The sequence below is a fragment of the Truncatella angustata genome (genome assembly GCF_020726525.1).
Source record: "Truncatella angustata strain MPI-SDFR-AT-0073 chromosome Unknown BKA67scaffold_15, whole genome shotgun sequence".
Classification (NCBI taxonomy): domain Eukaryota; kingdom Fungi; phylum Ascomycota; class Sordariomycetes; order Amphisphaeriales; family Sporocadaceae; genus Truncatella; species Truncatella angustata.
The window spans coordinates 424,021-441,036 of NW_025763395.1; the positions used below are offsets into that span (position 1 = coordinate 424,021).

The window sequence follows — 17,016 nt, forward strand, 5'->3', positions numbered from 1 at the left end:
GATGACTTTGGGTATCCTGTAACCGATTTGTTGGGAGAAAGAATAACAATGAGTTTGTGAGATAGACGTCTACAGAATAAAAGGAGGGGGAACGATACCCCAACCTTTATTCCCGCGTCAAGACGCCGGCGTCTTATACCGGTGCCGCCCGCCCGCCAATTCGGAGATCTCTATAAGTAGTATAGCGGGTCTGCGTCGCACGTCATCCGTCTCCGGATTTGCGTGCTATCAGAAAGATGCAATCGACAAACGCAGTATTTTGACAAGGATTCAATCGAGTTGTGTTATCCCATTCGATCGTCACTAGTCAACTGCTACGGACTTCCTGAGCCCACACCTTTTGTTGTGTGTATTCCACTGGAATGGACTCGCATTTGCCGTCGCTACTTCCCAGCATATTGGTTAGGCTAGTCTATGTTTATTATCGTGGACGCCGAAGACGCTCGACAAAGATCGTGTTCAAGAACAACATCCCAAGAAAGGACTTATCCAAAGATCACCGTCAAACAAGAGGCTGTCTTCAAGGTGTTCTGCCCAATCGCGCTCATCACCAGGCCTAGGCTTCGCTGAGGCCTTTCGAGTTAGCTTGAAACGGCGACCTGACCACGTTCTTTACGGACTTACCCTTTCAGTCCATAGCACCGCGAACGAGTCCAAGGTGTAGGGGAGAATCTCGTGTATGCCATGGGAAGTTCTAAACTGCAGACTGCAAGTTGCCCATGCAGATCTCCATGAATTCCAAGTCTCAACCTCTAATCTACCCATTGTGATAGCAGTTCAAACCCCCCAATTTGAGCCATGAGATCCGTCAGCATGTTGTCTCTGAATTTGTTCGACGAATTGCATGGGCACAACGTTGCCAACATGCAAGACTCGTTTGCTAACATACCTATTTGCCATGGGTTTTGTGTAATTATATTTTAAGTAACCAACGGAATACCGTAGAGTTGGACTATTTAGTAAAAATATATGGGGAGAAAATACCTGCGGTTGCAGATTATTGGCTTTATCCTCCACATTACGACGTTCATTTTTCGTGATTCGGCCCAAGAAAAATTGTCCCAAAATGTTGAAACCAAGCCAGTATGAGTAACACGCCAAAGAAGGGTGCCGTTGGGTCGACGGTGACACACATTTCGCCCAGGTTCGATGAAGAAGCAGGTACGAAGAAGTCCAGCGCGTTTGCATGGTGAGAAGTCGTCAAAGAAAATCGTAGTGTGCCGCATAATAACTTTACCACTGAGGGGAGGGGAGGCATCTGAGAGATCAAGCTCATAGTGAACATATCCTTATTCCACTCAGTATGGTCTATGTACTTCTGCATAAAGCTGTCGAATGCGCATCTACTGACGGGATTGCACGCGAGGCGACCGCGATGACGATAGACCTCATCACGACCGGGCCAATCAGATTCAAAATGACAGATTTGGCGATTGAATCTTGTACCGCGCGAATACGGGATGAAATCCTCGCGAAAATTTCATCAGTAACCCAATGACGCGGCATCAGTATCTTTGGCGAAGATTTACAGCTCCAACACCACTAGTAGGTACAACAGTAACATAGTGAGAAAGTAATTTCGAAGATAAATTCTTAATTTGTCGTAGAGATTATAAAGTTGCAAGGCTTTGTGGACGGTTTTCAGTTAGAGTTTGAGTAAAATGTGCGAATTACATTTCTGTGTATGCTTATGCAGGTTTAGCTTTGACTCTTATTTTTGATTGCAGTACGTTCATGCGATTGGCCGGCTTGGCTCTGTTTATATGTTTGTCAAACAGTCGACTTCTAATCATCAGTCGGGGCAACTGGAAAGAAATCCAAAGCCTGCAAGCACTGGGACAAGAAATGTAAATCTTTCGCTGCTGATCCATGATGAAGGTAACCACAACCCCGCTTACATGTGTGCATCGATCTTTATACACAACAATAGATGAATAACGATCACAGGTCTTAAACTCAAATTTATTCAGGTACAACAGGGACTAAGTAGGTTAATGAGTTACAACTATCTCAGGTCATTGCCAGGGGGCCATCATTGGAGCGAACCAACCCCTATCCCTATCCCTATCGCTTCCTTTGTTTACCAGACAACGAGGATGAACCTCTCAGGACATCACCAAACTTATCCTCAAATCTCAGGTCCATACCAGTCTGAATATTCCAAAGCTTCTTCGCTAGATCACCAAACTGCTCGGTCAGTCTGTCCTCGTTCTACCTCCTGCAAACGAGGACGGCAAAGATTGCTGCACCAACCTCATAGTGGGACGGCACATATGCAGACGCGTCTAACTCGACGGTCTCCCCTTCATCGGAGACCCCGGCGATTAGACCAATCGTTCACAAGTCTCTCAGTGCAGGTTGTACCCCCGCATTAACTTGACCATTTTCTGGAGCTTTGCGAGCAACTTGTGATAAGCTCACCATGCGATCTCCACGAGACCTGGTTGTGGAAGTTCTTGGTACACAGATTGGAGAACGCACATTTACATGCGAACTAGGGTTACAGCTCAAGCTGGGCCCTGATATATAGGTTGTGGGAGTGACGGGAGACGTAGGATACAGTAATCACTTCGCCTGGTTTGATGTTCTTGGTTGCACGCACAATATTGATGCCTCCAAGATACGAGTAAACTGCTTCGGGATAGAGGAATGATCCATTAGAGACCCATGAGTGAAGAGAGCTGCTGAATCTGGCTTGCAGATCAAATCCACGTTAAAGTATGAATACAGCCGACCAAATACTCTATTAGTGCCCAAGGGCATTAACTAAAATAGAGAACACAATAGGAAGATAACAAGAAGACCACATTATACAATGTTAGAAATGGAAATACAAAGTAGTTGGACCTACATAAGATATTATAAGGTTAGCTTCGAAATTTCTCACTCTGGTAACAGGTTATTCATAGTCAAACAAAGCACAGAAAACTTTCCTCACAAGAACAATGTTGCCCATCTGAACACTTTTGGTTGCAATGAGACCACGCCCATGGTCGCAGTCTTGTATCTTGGTGTTAGAAAGGAAGCTTGCCGCACCGACGCGAGCTATCCCGGCCGAAGGTTGGCACTTCACCGCTTGAAATCATACTCGCCCGTCTTCATGTCGTGTAAGCTACCAAATACGATATTTCTCTCGTACGATATCGCCGACGTGGTCGGGTGTCTTGATGTCATCGCTCCTGCAACGGGGCATGAATCGATCCATGATATTCAGCTCTACCATATCTGAAGGATTCTCTACCAGCATAGCATATCTGCCATGGGGGAAGAGAGAGTAAGTAGGGTTGTGGACTACCATGACCGTGTTAATGGTTAATATATCATCTGGACTTATCGATGAATCTGTGTTGTGAAGCATGATCAGCTCTACTTTGCTAAAACCGATCCTCTATTCCAGCGCACAGATATCGATTGAATTTTGGGCGGGGGATGATGAAACGAGGGCTACTCCCGAATGGCATGTGTGAACATGGAGACCTTGAATTGGGATACGCATACGCTCAGTCGACGCTCTGGGCGAAGAAGGACACAGAGGACGGCTGAACTTCCATGGATGACTGGCGCGCTAAACTCCATTGATGAATAACCTAAACTTCGTGAAAATTTGTCCTGGTACAAACGGCCACTCAATCTCTTGTTGAGATAGCTTGTCGTGATTGAGCATTTCACGCAGTATCTCGTTAGTATTCGCGATAAAGTAGCACTCTCTGACTAGAGGATTGTCGACTATATTGGCTGCCATGCTGGATGCCATAAATAGGATGGTCTGCGGAGGTTGACAGTTGATTGTAGCGAGAATTTGGAAGATGATGTAAACAAAAATGTGTTACGGAGTCTCAAAGCTCATCTAGACAAGTGAATAGAAGCAGGGGATATGGAATGAACCAACACAAGACTGTTTCGGTGCGTACCTATGTTGGAAGCAACTATGCCAGCATTTAAATATTGTCATTCATGATAAAATCCCTTTTCACCATGCTACATATCTGGGTTGTTTTCCGAGACATGGGTAGGAAGCCACTCGAACGTGATCTCATATAGCAGGCACTAATGTCACAAACCAGAACCAGGAAACATTGAAACTCCGTCTAATTATTGTCCAATCGTATTGCTAATCTTGCAGTGATAGCTTTGTGACTATGCTAATGTAGCCTTGGTGGAACTACTCATGCTGACTCTTGCTTTGGCGAACCAAATTCGGTCAAGACCCGTATAGGACCGTACTCTTGCCTGTATATATGTTAGACACCAACTTCTTGATGCTGTCATAGACCAACAAACAATATCCGCAACGCCATGTATACTAGAATGGCGCAAGAGAGATGATTGTCCGGTGAGGTAAGACTCACCAGTTTTGGAACTGTTCTGTTGACTTGAGCCAGAGCATGCCAATCATGGCGTTTGCGCCACCTTGCATAGGAGCGTCAGCGATATGTCCATGAATGGTTGCACATGCACGTGGAATGACCATTAGCCAATCTCTGACAAGAAGCATACTATGGGCCCGGCCAGAAGATATAGACAACTCCCTGCAAAGCTCCACATAGTGATCATATATACCCGCAGCGGTCGTGTCAGTGGCCAGCATCTTTAAGCCATACCGGAACGGCAAGGGGGCTGCATGGATTAGCGGCGAATCGCCACAGCAAAATGGGAGCTGGGAGACTTACATTTTGAGGAATCTTTGGCAATTTTGTCTGCAACGGTCTCCCACTCCGGTCTCGGGAAGACCTGCAAATGCTTGTGCGCGACACTGCTTCCGGCGTCAGGTCCACCGTTAAAGATGACCATGTACCGTTCTCCGAGCTGATGCAACACGCTAGCTGATGCCTCAATGTCGTCTGCGGTGAGACTGTCCCGTTGACTCTGGAAATCAACGGTATGCAGTATCATCTGTGGACGTAGCCAGCAATACTTGTTGAGGATCAGTTTGTGATTTGGCGCCACTTTACTCAGTGTAAATTCTGGGTCATCGTCCAGGAAGCCCGGCTTCCGGGATTTATCATTGGGATTGAATGGCTTGACAGCAGTGATTGGGGAGATGCGGAAAAAAACCTGTCAGAATTAATGTAAGACGAATAAACACGTTGGATTTAGAGTATATGACCTACGTTAAAGGGCTGCTGCTCGACTTTGATCTCCTCGGTGGGCTCCCAAATAATCTCACCCTTCTCCACCAAACTGTCGAATTGCGCCAGTGCGCGCACTTCAAGGTGACTCTGGAAAGTGCTGACCAAAGCCATCGTAAGCTGGAGTACGCCGAACGATTACGGAATTGAAGTTGCAGATGTCCGGAGTCGGTCACGACGGCGGTCAGGATGATGCGAAGGATAATACAGGAAATCCGGCCCGCCCCATTTTTGACTGGGGTGGTCCACTTGGCTGGCGGGCGCGATTTCTTTTTTTCTTTTCTTTTCTTGACTGCATTGATTCAGTGTGTTCTGAAAAGGTCGAGAGCAATCGTTTTGTTGCTCATTTATCAACAGCGTGTTGGCCAAATAAGTAGGCAGTTGAACTAACCAAGCGGATTGAGAAGTTCTGTGAAAATGACTGAAAGCCTGTGAGATACTGTATTTAACCCGGGACATACGCTGATAGTCTCCAACAAACCCCTCTAATCGCCAATACGCTTTGGTGGAGGTTAGCACCACCGCGTCGCATCTTCACCTCGCCATTTTGCATGACGAAGGAAGTGATTCTACACATTCAGGGTACAACCATGTCAAAATTGCTTTCGTTGAGAATGCTACTACCGCAGCCAGAGCTTTTGCGCTGTTATCCGTTTTGTGTGCAATGAAAGCAGTGCACTAATCTATGTTGGAGAATGCGGCATCGCGTAACTCTTGCGATTCCCGCCGATTAGACTAAGGTTAGCCAAAACTTATTAAGGTTAGACTAGTCTAGGTCGAAAACTCATACTATGGGAGTAATTTCCGCATCTTGCAACTTGTTAGACTGTGTTGCGCCGACGTAAGGCCACTATAAACATAAGGATGAAAAAATACCTTGCCTATGGTTTTAAGATTTACCTTCTTTGATACAGATCATGCTCATTGCTAACCAGAATGAACCTGGGAAATTTGCAGCATGAATTGTGGCTGGAGCGCTATGCTGTGGCTGAAAATGAGGTCACCAGTTGTCCCACGATTTGAATAACCAGACGCATTTTGGTATGACACACAACCTGCCTTCTGAACTTCCGCTGGTGTTTAACTTCAGTTGAGATATTATTCGCCCTGATTCTTCGATCAAGTCAGTTTTGGTTTAGGACATACCGACCACTATGGCGAGCGATAGTCATCCCCGCGGCCTCCGCTGGCGCTCCAACACTTTCTTCATCATATCTACCGTGGCGTTGGGTCTGTTCACCGATCTCTTCCTCTACGGCCTCGTCGTTCCGGTGCTTCCATTCATGCTTCGTGACAGGCTAGCAGTCCCAGAAGATGAGATCCAGTCCCACGTATCCGGCTTGTTGACGGTCTATGCCGGTGTACAGCTCTTGTCTTCGGTCCCAATTGGCTGGTTGGCAGATCGCACCCAATCAAGACAATCTCCATTCTTGTGCGGCTTAGTAGCACTAACAGCAGGAACTATCATGCTTGCATTAGGGCAAAACATTGCGGTCATGGTCATCGCGAGAGCGCTGCAGGGCGTCAGTGCGTCTGTTGTGTGGACCATCGGTCTTGCCATGGTGCTTGATACAGTGGGCACAGAGCACCTTGGCAAAACCATGGGTACGGTAAGCACGAACTATAGCTGCGAACGCACGATGTATCGCTGATCAAGACCTTTAGATATTCTCAACGATATCGGTGGGCACACTGGTCGCTCCTGTTCTGGGTGGGTTACTCTACGACAAAACCGGTTTTGGAGGTGTCTTTGGGCTTGCTGTCGGCATTATTGTCATTGACTTTATTATGCGGCTGCTGATGATCGAGAAGAAAACGGCAGCCAAGTATGACAGCACGCTTGCCCGCGGCGCCACCAATCCAAGGCAGCACGAAACCACGAATGATGATGGAGAGATAGATAATGCGCATGAGCAAGACGCGTTGCTACCAAGGACAAGGGATGAGGCCTACAAGATCAAGAACAAACCCAACAAGCTAGTTCGATCAGTACCAATCCTCTACTGCTTGCGGAATCCGAGGCTACTCATGGCATTTGCATTATCCTTGGTTCAAGCGACCTTACTAGCAGTGTTCGATTCAACTATCCCCACGGAAGCACAGTCACTGTTTGGGTTCAACTCATTGAAAGCAGGACTACTCTTCATCGCTTTGGATATCCCGTACCTGGTTTTCGGTCCTGTTGCAGGATGGGCTGTAGACAAGTATGGTACCAAGCCAGCAGCCGTCATCGGCTTTGCTTGGCTAGTTCCTGCCTTGGTCCTCTTGCGTTTACCCACAGAGGGTTTGGAACACGGCACGAATAACGTCGCACTCTACTGCGCCATGCTCGCTTTGAATGGCGTCGGTTTGGCAGTCATTGGCTCGCCCAGCTTTGTCGAAGCGAGTGAGGTGGTGCAGAAATATGACCAAGCAAATCCGGAGTTCTTTGGTGCAAACGGACCGTACGCCCAGCTTTATGGTTTCAGCTCCATGTTCTTTTGTGCTGGTTTGACTGTCGGACCAGTCTTGAGCGGCGCGCTCAAGGACTCTATCGGGTATGGTAATATGAACATCGTATTTGCCGCGGTGGCGGCTGTCACATCAGTACTGTCGTTCCTCATTATTGGGGGGAAGCCGAAGGTTTGGCGACGTAGATAGAGGAGCAACTTATCAAAATATCAAACATGCTCAGTATATTTGATTACTTGTCGTGCACAATATCATTGAGTGGCTTGGTTGTAGCTTGGGGACCGATTGCTACACAAATACTTATGCCCTGAGTTTTAATTTGACAATGACGGAGTATACCCATTATTAATATATTATAGCTCTACCAACTATAGCGAGATCAAGTGAATTCAACATGCCAAGTCAAAGTAGGGAGTGTTGTTCTCGAGTGGCGTGATAGCGAAAGAAATGTCGGTCTGCGCTGTGTTGGCATCCTTCAAGGTATACCAGAAAGTGTTCCTCTGGCCGAACAACGAGCAGCCGACTTCATCCCAATATCTCTTTGCGTTATCAAGAGATGCAACAGCTGCACCAGAGTCGGGGCCGACTAAGATAAAGTGTTAGCTTGTGGGTGAGAAATCATAGACATAACTACTAACCGTGCGGCCAACCTGTCTCGGTAACCCAGACAGGCTTTCCACTTGCTACACTCTCTGTCTGGATTACGGCAGTCCTGAAATTTTCCGCAGCGAGATCAATAGAGTTCGGCTTGGTCGTCTCAAAGTACGGAAAGCTATTGTGACCAAGCCAAGCCACCGAATTTGCAACTCCGCGGTTCTCAGGCAGGATCCATGCTGTCCAGGTATCGACATGTCCAATGGGCTTAGTTTCCAGCAATGTGCCCCTGATCCAATCGCGCATCCAGCCTATATAGCCTTCGATCTCTGCGCCGGTTGCGCCAACCCCTGCGTTATTGGCGACACCCTGAGGACTACTACGGTATAGATCTTCGGACCCGACGCTGATACCGATAATGCGGTCCGTGAATGCAGTGCCGAGTTGCTGAGCGCCTCGGATCAGAGCATTAAGCTCGTTCTCATATGCAGCACGACCGGCACTGGCCCACAGACCAACCACAATGGATGTGTCTGTATCTATAGCCGCCCGGAAAGCCTCAATTGGATCGGCGGCTGTGCCGCATTGAACGGAGGTGTATAGGCGTGCCGATGCAAAGCCAGAAGTTCCAGGCAAGTTTTTGGCCTCATTGAAGAAGCGAACATAGTCGTTGTAGCCACGACAGGAGCCATCGTTATTGGTAGATCCATAGTTGAAGCCCTGCACTTGGGCCGTAACTGTACAAGCCAAGGACAGCAAGGATGCAAATATTGTCCACATATTGGATAAAATTCGAATAATTAAAAAAAGTTCAATTATGGGTATATTCGACTGTTGCTGAATAATTCAACAATTGTAATTAAATTGGGCTCAGGGTCATAAGAAGAACTGTACCGAGGACCCTGGGGGAATAAAGGTTTCCGACCCTGCATCTGTCATACCCAATGAATCATAGGGTTCTGCCTTCCAACCTCAATGACGTCTTAAGGCTCGTATTTTCCAAGCCAAGGAGTCTTGGTCTTTCTGACGGGGAGAATTTGATTGGGCCAGAAGGAGGATTTGCATATTCTAGTCGATCTGCCGAGCGCCATGCATCTCGGGATCTTCATGAAAAAATAACACCAGCCAAATTTGAAGAGGTAGTTACCGCCCTGCCGCCTCACTAAAACGCGTTGGCGAGCCGAAAATTGGTTCCAAATAGAGAACCCGGAATACAGGAGTCTGCTTGCTGCATTATACTACACTATGGCGGAAGGTTTGCCTAAACCCGTATTTTCTTTTCAAGACAATCTCCTCTGCCCCTTCAGTGCACCCAGCCAGCCAGCAGCCAGATAACCCGTAGCGGTTGAGCTAGCGGACCCTCCCCCACAAAGTCCGAGCGCACAGCGATTTCACCCGCCCAACGGCGCCGCCCGTTACCTGCTGTAGGATTAAGACAAGCTTATTGCAGATATCAGGATTTAGTGGTTGTCTCTCAGTCGAAACAAACAACGGCGACACAGGATACATAGGTTCGTCCCTGGAGTCCAGAATCGGAGTGATTATTTCCTGTTAATCTTATGTCGCGTCCTGATTGTGAGCGTAAGGGCAGTTGAAACTGCATTGCTACTAAATAAGCAGCACATGGAGTTAGCTCATTGGTAGGACTGGACTGCCACTTCCATCTCAGTCAACTACCCGAACTGCCTAATTCCCCCGCGCCCCCCAAAAACCCCCTTTTGGAGGGGTTGGCAGTTGGCCAGCCAAATTATCTGACTTTCGTGCTTGTGGTCGGCTCAACTGATACAGATAACTTAACACTCAAGATGTGGGCGAATTGCATGCTAATGCCTCTGAGTGGCGAGACATTTAAGCTAACGAGCTCGGCGGTCGGAGCTGGGCGCATACACCCAGTACCGTTAAGTATGTGACCTTGAACTTTTCTTCTAAATCAATGGTTTAGCACAATGGCGACTCTTGAGCTGCGCTTCCGTACTAAAATCATGTGCCGCGCGATAATTTCCATACCCAACCATGAGAAAAATGAGGCGGATAAAATCCCCCGTACGAAGAGTTGTAGATTCTCGCTGTCACATTTCGACAGACAAAGATTTTCTGGAAAGAAAAATAATCAAAACTGTTGTTCAAGAAACTGTGAAGACGCCTTTGACAGAATTGTTCATGTTTCCCAAAGAGTGATCGTGTGTGGCTCTTAGCTCCCCACTGTTCAGGATGCAAACCGGAATGGTGAGAGCAAATCCCAACCTTTTCGAAGACAACAGAACGCAAGATCTGAGATGAATTTGCTCTTTTATGCGTCATATTTTGACCACGATTTTTCCTTTGTAGTTAAACTTCCCCTTCCCCTGGTGACGTCTGTGAGGTGCGGACATAATGACATCACACCAACGTGGGGTACGAACGGCCGCCAAAGAGAGCAAGAATAAAACGCGTTAAGGAGTTTCGATCACGACGCAATTCTCTGAAATCTTCGTATATCCGGTATCACTCTGGCGGTGAGCAACTCAAGGTACAAAAAAAGAGTCTCAAAATGCAGAGATCCGCATTGTTTCTCGCCGCGTTTGTTGCAATCACCCACGCTCTCGTGGTTCCAAACGAACAGTCGATTCTAGACCTCTCTGAGATCGCCAAGGAAGCAGACGTGTATAAAGTTCAACATGAGTATGCGATAAAGCAGTTTTCCTTTTGCGTCAACGTTATTGAGTTGTTGGCAGGCTGAAGAAAGCGGAGATTATTCCCACTGGTACGCTCTCATCTCCGAATACATTCAATTGCAGCTGATATTGACCAGTCATCGATGATTTCCTTCCCACCCTCATCATGGGTGCACAGTGGTCTTCCAAGGACTACGCAGAGCTTGGAAACACCTTAGAGGTCAAGAAAGTCCGGGATGAACCTACCATTACGCTGAATGGAAGCTCGACATTCTCACCAAACTTGTGCCGGGCGAGTACGACCTACACAGTCACATTGACTGACCCTGATGCGCCCTCCCGCGACAACCCCAAATGGGCCGAGATGTGTCACTTTATCGCAACCGGCCTCGTACTGTCATCTTCGGCTGGCGGAAGTTGTACTCACGTGCAATTGTCAAACCTGAAAGACATTATGCCGTACAAGCCTCCTGGACCGCCGGAGAAGACAGGAAAGCACCGATACGTTTTCTTGGTGTTCGCTCCGGCCAATGGAACATCTGAGGCTCTGAATTTGACGAAGCCTGCTGACAGACAGCATTGGGGAACTGGCAAGGAGAGGCATGGTGTTCGAGATTGGGCTCATTTAAATGGGCTAGTCCCTGTGGGTGAGTTGACACGCGGCTCAGAATGCGCCCATCTGCCATCGCCGTATACTGACCAGAGGCTAGCGGCGAATTTCATCTATGCCCAGAACAAGAAGCAGTGACGGTCAACAGCCGGCCCATCGTGGCTGTTGTGTCGGCGGTATAATGTTTATATGCGTAATGACCATCGAGTGGATATGTTGGGGACGTGCGCAACCCAACTCAGAGTCAGTCTCGACAGTGCAAAAGGCGCGGCCGAACTCCGTGTCGGATTTGGCTTGTGATGAAGCGTTGCACAATGAAGTTGTAGTGAGGTACATATTCTCAGGTGCAGCAGGTGGCATTGCTTGACCTGAAGAGTTATACAAACAAACCAATCACCTTGTGCAATCCGTTAGAAATATGCATCTAGCACCCTGCATGAACCATTGCGAGACGTCTCGGCGAATACAGAGTTTCGGGAACACTCGTCTAGATCTCACTTGCCTTGATTCTGGTGTTGTTCTGGGAATCAAGGAATGAAGCTCTCGTACTCTATCAGGAGTGTTATCAGACTAGTAGCGCCGTCGCAACGTTGGCTTCAAGAAGTATAGTCAAACCCGTCGTATTTTCAAAGCTTGGGGTGGTATTCCCGCGATGTGACCATCAAGCTGACATTTCACAAGATCACAAATGAACAAATCTTGGAAGCATACAATCAGCGACAGAGCGACGGAGGTCTCGGCTGAACATACCTTGCTAGCCTTAAATGAGGCAAGCGCTATCAAGTTAGACAAAATGGAAGAAGCTCTGGATCTGTCCGATTACCGAGCTTGGTATGCCTGCAAATCATTCGTTTCGTCCTCGGAACCGTGAGGATTGACTAGTCTAGTCGAAAGGCTGAGTGTTGCAACAAGATTGCTCTGGACGCATCTACTTACTAGGTTAGTTACCTTAGACCTAGACCAAGACAGACGAAGGATTCGGATCAAGCCGGTGAAATCAGCACACAGCTCATACAGTACAAAAGCAAAGTGGGGTCATAGACGAAGTAGAACTCAGCGTACGGGACTCAGTACTGGTGAGCAACCACAACTTGGGTTACCTTTACTCAGATATATTATTTAGACATCAGAAATGACGGAAATAAATACATTAGAGCTCATGAACCAATACTTTGAGACAATCTCTATCGTTGGGCATATATTTCCCACCATCTCCGGTGCTCAAAGCGGTATGTGTTTACTAAGTACAAGAATAGTCTTTGAAGCCTCCTGCCTCCTACAGTAGGAATGATCGTTTGAATCGAGTCATCTGTCACCCTTGGTAAGGGTATGCGAGGCCCTCTGGTCCTGAGCCCGTCTGGCTGGTTTGCCAGGTTCCTGCATGAACTTGGCAACCAGGCCTCCGATGCGCCCCACCACGTGGAAAGATCTCAACCACTGCCCAATCTCTACTGACTCGCATTCTCATTTCAGTCTCGCCAGGGCAGCGTGACGGCAGAGTTGTACTGGACCCTGGTATGGTGTGATTACGCATTATTCTCTGGGGACCGAAGCGTTTCGCGCTTGGTACCATGTAACCGTCACAATAAGGATTCCGGATACTCCACGCGTCGGTTCGTGGTAGACTGTGCATCGGCTGCCCTGGGCAAGGGTCCGGTAACGAACGATTGCTCGGCGGCCTGGCCCCCTTGATCCCCGGCAGGCTTCCAGAGAGCGAGTCAACTGGCCTGCACAAGGCTTCAACCACCCTCGTCGCCTTCGTGGAAGCTGATGTGTCTCCATGAGCTAAGGTTCACGCCGGCTCTCTTTTATCAGCACTAGTGCAATGTCCTGCATGGCGCCACAAAAGAGTTCATCACAAATATGCTCCACGCTGAGGCACAGACTGTAATGATTGTCCTTGTGCCTTCTGCTTTCCGAAAAGTCTCAGGGCAAACTTTTGGCGTGTGATGATCATCACTGGGTTGGAGTTTGCTCGGTAACAAAATTCCCGTTAACCGTTATTAGCCGCTACCGATGAGCTGAACCGGCGGGAGCGATCTTTACAGATGGCAATTAGTATTTGGAAAAAGCTTGTGCTGAAACGTTTTGAGGCGTCGTAACAGTCTCAGCAGTCTTCAGTGATGTGCTTGCACATGCCATTCCCATTACGCCTGTGTATCTGCTCGCCCCTGAATACTTGGTCGCACAAATTCACGTGTAGTTATGGGGGCGGATCCTGGAGCCAACGCCCCGGGGTAGCAACCGGCCATCAAATCAGGGATATACGGCCGATTCTATGAGGCTCTAACAAGCAGTGTGGATTATAGAAGACTTTTAGCAGATCGAGCTACGTGAACACTAGCGACCTGCATGACAATGATTGGTGGCGCCGATAGCTCTCGTGGCTCCCATGTCGTCAACATTGAGACACTTAGGACACTCCCCCGGGATAGGGGAGCCTCTCCGCCCCTCCCACACCAGCTATCGCGTAATAGCCCACTGGTACATATGGGCCCCCATCGCACTTCGTCCCAAGGCAGCGGTTTGGTGATTTGATGGTTTGATCTTTCTTCCATCTGAAGTCGTCCACTTTACCGAGGCAGTCTTCCGTTTTTTATTTCTTGCCATGCCAGATATGTCGGTCCTTGCAGCGGAAACGTGGACATGGTACGCCATATCGTGGGTTGTCGTGATCGCGAGGACGTAAGTTAATCCCCATCGCCCGCGAAGCACTCCGCCGTTAAGGCTGAGCTGGCCCCATGCTTTAATATGACCGTGGAGATGCTTACGTTCGCCTTCCTCATAGCGTCTCGAGGAGGATCTTGCACGGGTCTTTCAAGAAGATTCAGATCGATGATATTCTCATGCTAGTGGCTATGGTATGGAACCCACCGTGCCCAAAGCCGATGGATTGGGAATGAGTGCTAAGACGGCATGTAGGTCTCGGATACAGTTCTGATCGCTTGTATGAATATTCTGGCTCGGACGAACACCAACTTGATTGACCCGAATAATTCGCCTATTCTCACCACCGCCGAGATCGATGAACGCACATATGGCTCGAAACTGGTGCTGGTTGTGGAGCAGATGCAAATCCTTACCGTATGGTTGATCAAAGCCTGCCTTTTGATCATGTACGCAAGGTTGACGTGAGTAGCCATTCGACATCTGTATTTTCGAATGAACAAAGTTCTAACATGCAATATAGAATGAGTTTAAAACAAAACTTAGCCGTCAAGATTGTTGCAGGCTATGTTGCATTCGGTTTCGTACTGATGGAAGTTCTCTATTTGGGGGTTTGGTGCCGACCATTCAGTCAGTACTGGGCTGTTCCTCCAGAAAGTTCTCAGTGCTCCGCTGCTACGAATCACCTGATCACCAATGCTGTCTTGAATATCTCATCAGATATTATGATTATCAGCATTCCAATGCCTATCTTCTTCGCTGCGAAGTTGCCCATAAAAAAGAAAGCCATCCTTATCGGAGTGTTCGCCCTAGGCGTATTCACTGTATGTCTTGCTGCTTTACTATCGTTCTGATGGTCCATGACTTACACTCCGCAGATTCTGTCCGCCATTCTCAACAAATACTACAGTTTCAATCAGCCATTTGGCGATCAATGGACATTCTGGTATATCCGCGAGTCATCGACAGCAATAATTACAGCCAACTTACCTTTCACGTGGACGTTACTGCAAAGGACTTTTCATCTCAAATCCTTCAACGCCAAGTCCTCTGGCGCGCGTACGAGCGAAAACCCGTCCAGGTATCACCGGTCGGGTTATGGCAGGGGCACGAACCATCTCACAACAATCACCAGAGGCGAACGTGGCATCGAGCTCGGGTCTTGCAATAGTCAGACAAACATCAACGATGTGTTTGGAACACAGCTCAAGATCTATCAACAGACTGAGGTGCATGTCAGCAGTCAGGAGGCTGAGCCGGAAAAGGAGTCGTCTATTTCCGAAACACCCAGTACGGTGGGAGGAAAGAATCTAAAAGTACACTATCCGGGCGGTGCTGACGACGTGGAGACGTCGTCAAGCGGATCGGAACATGGTGTAGTAACTGTCTGTACAAAGGTGTAGGGTAGAAATGTACACCAAATAAATATTAATGCTTAGATAGAGATATACCCACAGCGATGTCCGTTCGCATTTAATTGAATATCATAGAACACAAAAATAAAACACGTCGAATAAAATACGACGCACAGTTGTGACCAAGTCCATGCCATAAACCTACAGCACATTCAGACCACCGAGCTCAACGCTAGAGTCATCTACGGTTAGAGAGCTACATATTGGTTTATTACAATGCTGATTGGTAGCGGTGAGTCGTATTGTGAGCAGCAACCAACATCTGAGGTCGTTGGTTAATGTGCTTAGAATGAAAGAGTGAGAGAAAGAACCCAACAAAGAACATGTCTTGTACTACATTTCATTTGACTGTGCTTCCTGCAACATGGAGTTGGCCTTTGTCTGCTAAATAACTTATCACATCCATTTACCTTTGTCTGCGCACTGAGGAATTTCCTTCTATAACTTACTACAAGTCAAAGTCTTCCCCAATCTCTTAACATGGAGCATGTTCTAATTCACGGTCTTTTAACATCTTCAAAACGATCCTATACACCAAGTACAGTAGTTTCAAGAACCCTGACTTTATCAACATGGTGCCACGTATTCTCGTCGGTCTTCTATCTGTTGCAACCTTCGCTGTCAGCAAGGCCGCCGCGACCGTCTTTTGTGAGCCAACATCCCCAGGCCAGTGCACACTTTCCCTCATCGGAACTTATGACCCAGGTGAGTATACATGTATGCATACATACATACACAAATATCTTTCTAATACACTAAAATGATGCGTTTAGACTACTGGCCCCATTCCTATTGGAAAAAGGCCGAGGTTCATGACAGTAATTGCCAAGTCATCGGCACAAGGGTGCAGAACGACGTTGTTTTCGAATATCTCAAATCCGTCGTTCCCTTCTCAATTTTCAGCACTCTTCCTTGGACTACAGATATCACGCATCTCGACGAGGTCGGTGAATATAACAGAATTGGTATGAAATATGGCGATTACGAGTACACTGGCGATTTCGACTGTGCGCTCATTCAGGATGTACTGTTGCCCAACCCCAATAACCAGGATAATGTCTGCAAGCATGTCTTCCCATGCGCTTGATGGAATGTTTGGACGTAAGACATGCAATAGCTAGGACGAGCCATGATTTCATTTGATTAGTGGCAAGGTGAAGCGAAGAGAGTGGATGGGGACGGTCGGGAAGCAGGGATCGCTCGGAGAGGAGATTCTGTCGCGAAACATGGGTAATAGTATACGGTTGAATTGTAGTATCATTGCTTTTACATTGAAGATATCTAGACCTTGTACCTGCTCCGTATGATAAAGCATATCCAGGTTAACAGGTCTTCCTCAAAAGTGCAGTCCAGATATCTGCGCTCATGCAGCTCTCAATGTTACGAGCCTTTGAACGTGCAATGCATTTGTCAAAGCATCATTCTCAAAATACCCTTTCATGATCTCGGCCAGTTTTCACATTTTACCTTGCATTTTCCTCTTTTTCTTCTCTTTT

At 47.6% G+C, this 17,016-nt stretch overlaps 6 protein-coding genes across 6 annotated transcripts; 4 read left to right on the top strand and 2 right to left on the bottom strand.

Moving 5' to 3' along the window:
* Positions 1-3,888: 3,888 nt before the first annotated feature.
* On the bottom strand, positions 3,889-5,243 carry BKA67DRAFT_697363 (uncharacterized protein; the record flags this gene model as incomplete). The annotated part of the gene is made up of 4 exons (XM_046109373.1): positions 3,889-4,230; positions 4,350-4,617; positions 4,671-5,055; positions 5,112-5,243. The coding sequence occupies 4 exons, from the start codon at positions 5,241-5,243 to the stop codon at positions 4,167-4,169; spliced, it is 849 nt and encodes a 282-aa protein (XP_045950916.1). The 3' UTR covers positions 3,889-4,166.
* Positions 5,244-5,942: 699 nt separating this feature from the next.
* BKA67DRAFT_589046 (major facilitator superfamily domain-containing protein) lies at positions 5,943-7,807 on the top strand. Its single transcript, XM_046104420.1, has 2 exons — positions 5,943-6,739; positions 6,795-7,807. The coding sequence occupies exons 1-2, from the start codon at positions 6,284-6,286 to the stop codon at positions 7,767-7,769; spliced, it is 1,431 nt and encodes a 476-aa protein (XP_045950917.1). The 5' UTR covers positions 5,943-6,283; the 3' UTR covers positions 7,770-7,807.
* Positions 7,808-9,095, bottom strand: BKA67DRAFT_589049 (glucan 1,3-beta-glucosidase-like protein). The gene is made up of 2 exons (XM_046104421.1): positions 8,219-9,095; positions 7,808-8,166 (listed from the first exon to the last, which is right to left on the bottom strand). Exons 1-2 carry the CDS (start codon positions 8,952-8,954, stop codon positions 7,970-7,972), a joined length of 933 nt encoding a protein of 310 aa, XP_045950918.1. The 5' UTR covers positions 8,955-9,095; the 3' UTR covers positions 7,808-7,969.
* A 1,794-nt stretch (positions 9,096-10,889) lies between these two features.
* BKA67DRAFT_528844 (phosphatidylethanolamine-binding protein) lies at positions 10,890-11,576 on the top strand (the record flags this gene model as incomplete). Its single annotated transcript, XM_046098987.1, has 3 exons — positions 10,890-10,917; positions 10,966-11,475; positions 11,539-11,576. Coding segments are annotated over 3 exons (576 nt in total), but the record flags the coding sequence as incomplete, so codon positions are not given.
* A 2,667-nt stretch (positions 11,577-14,243) lies between these two features.
* On the top strand, positions 14,244-15,614 carry BKA67DRAFT_145743 (uncharacterized protein). Its single transcript, XM_046095087.1, has 3 exons — positions 14,244-14,569; positions 14,629-14,929; positions 14,984-15,614. Exons 1-3 carry the CDS (start codon positions 14,388-14,390, stop codon positions 15,506-15,508), a joined length of 1,008 nt encoding a protein of 335 aa, XP_045950920.1. The 5' UTR covers positions 14,244-14,387; the 3' UTR covers positions 15,509-15,614.
* A 478-nt stretch (positions 15,615-16,092) lies between these two features.
* Positions 16,093-16,607, top strand: BKA67DRAFT_665595 (uncharacterized protein; the record flags this gene model as incomplete). Its single annotated transcript, XM_046108572.1, has 2 exons — positions 16,093-16,225; positions 16,294-16,607. The coding sequence occupies 2 exons, from the start codon at positions 16,093-16,095 to the stop codon at positions 16,605-16,607; spliced, it is 447 nt and encodes a 148-aa protein (XP_045950921.1).
* Between the last annotated feature and the right edge of the window lie 409 nt (positions 16,608-17,016).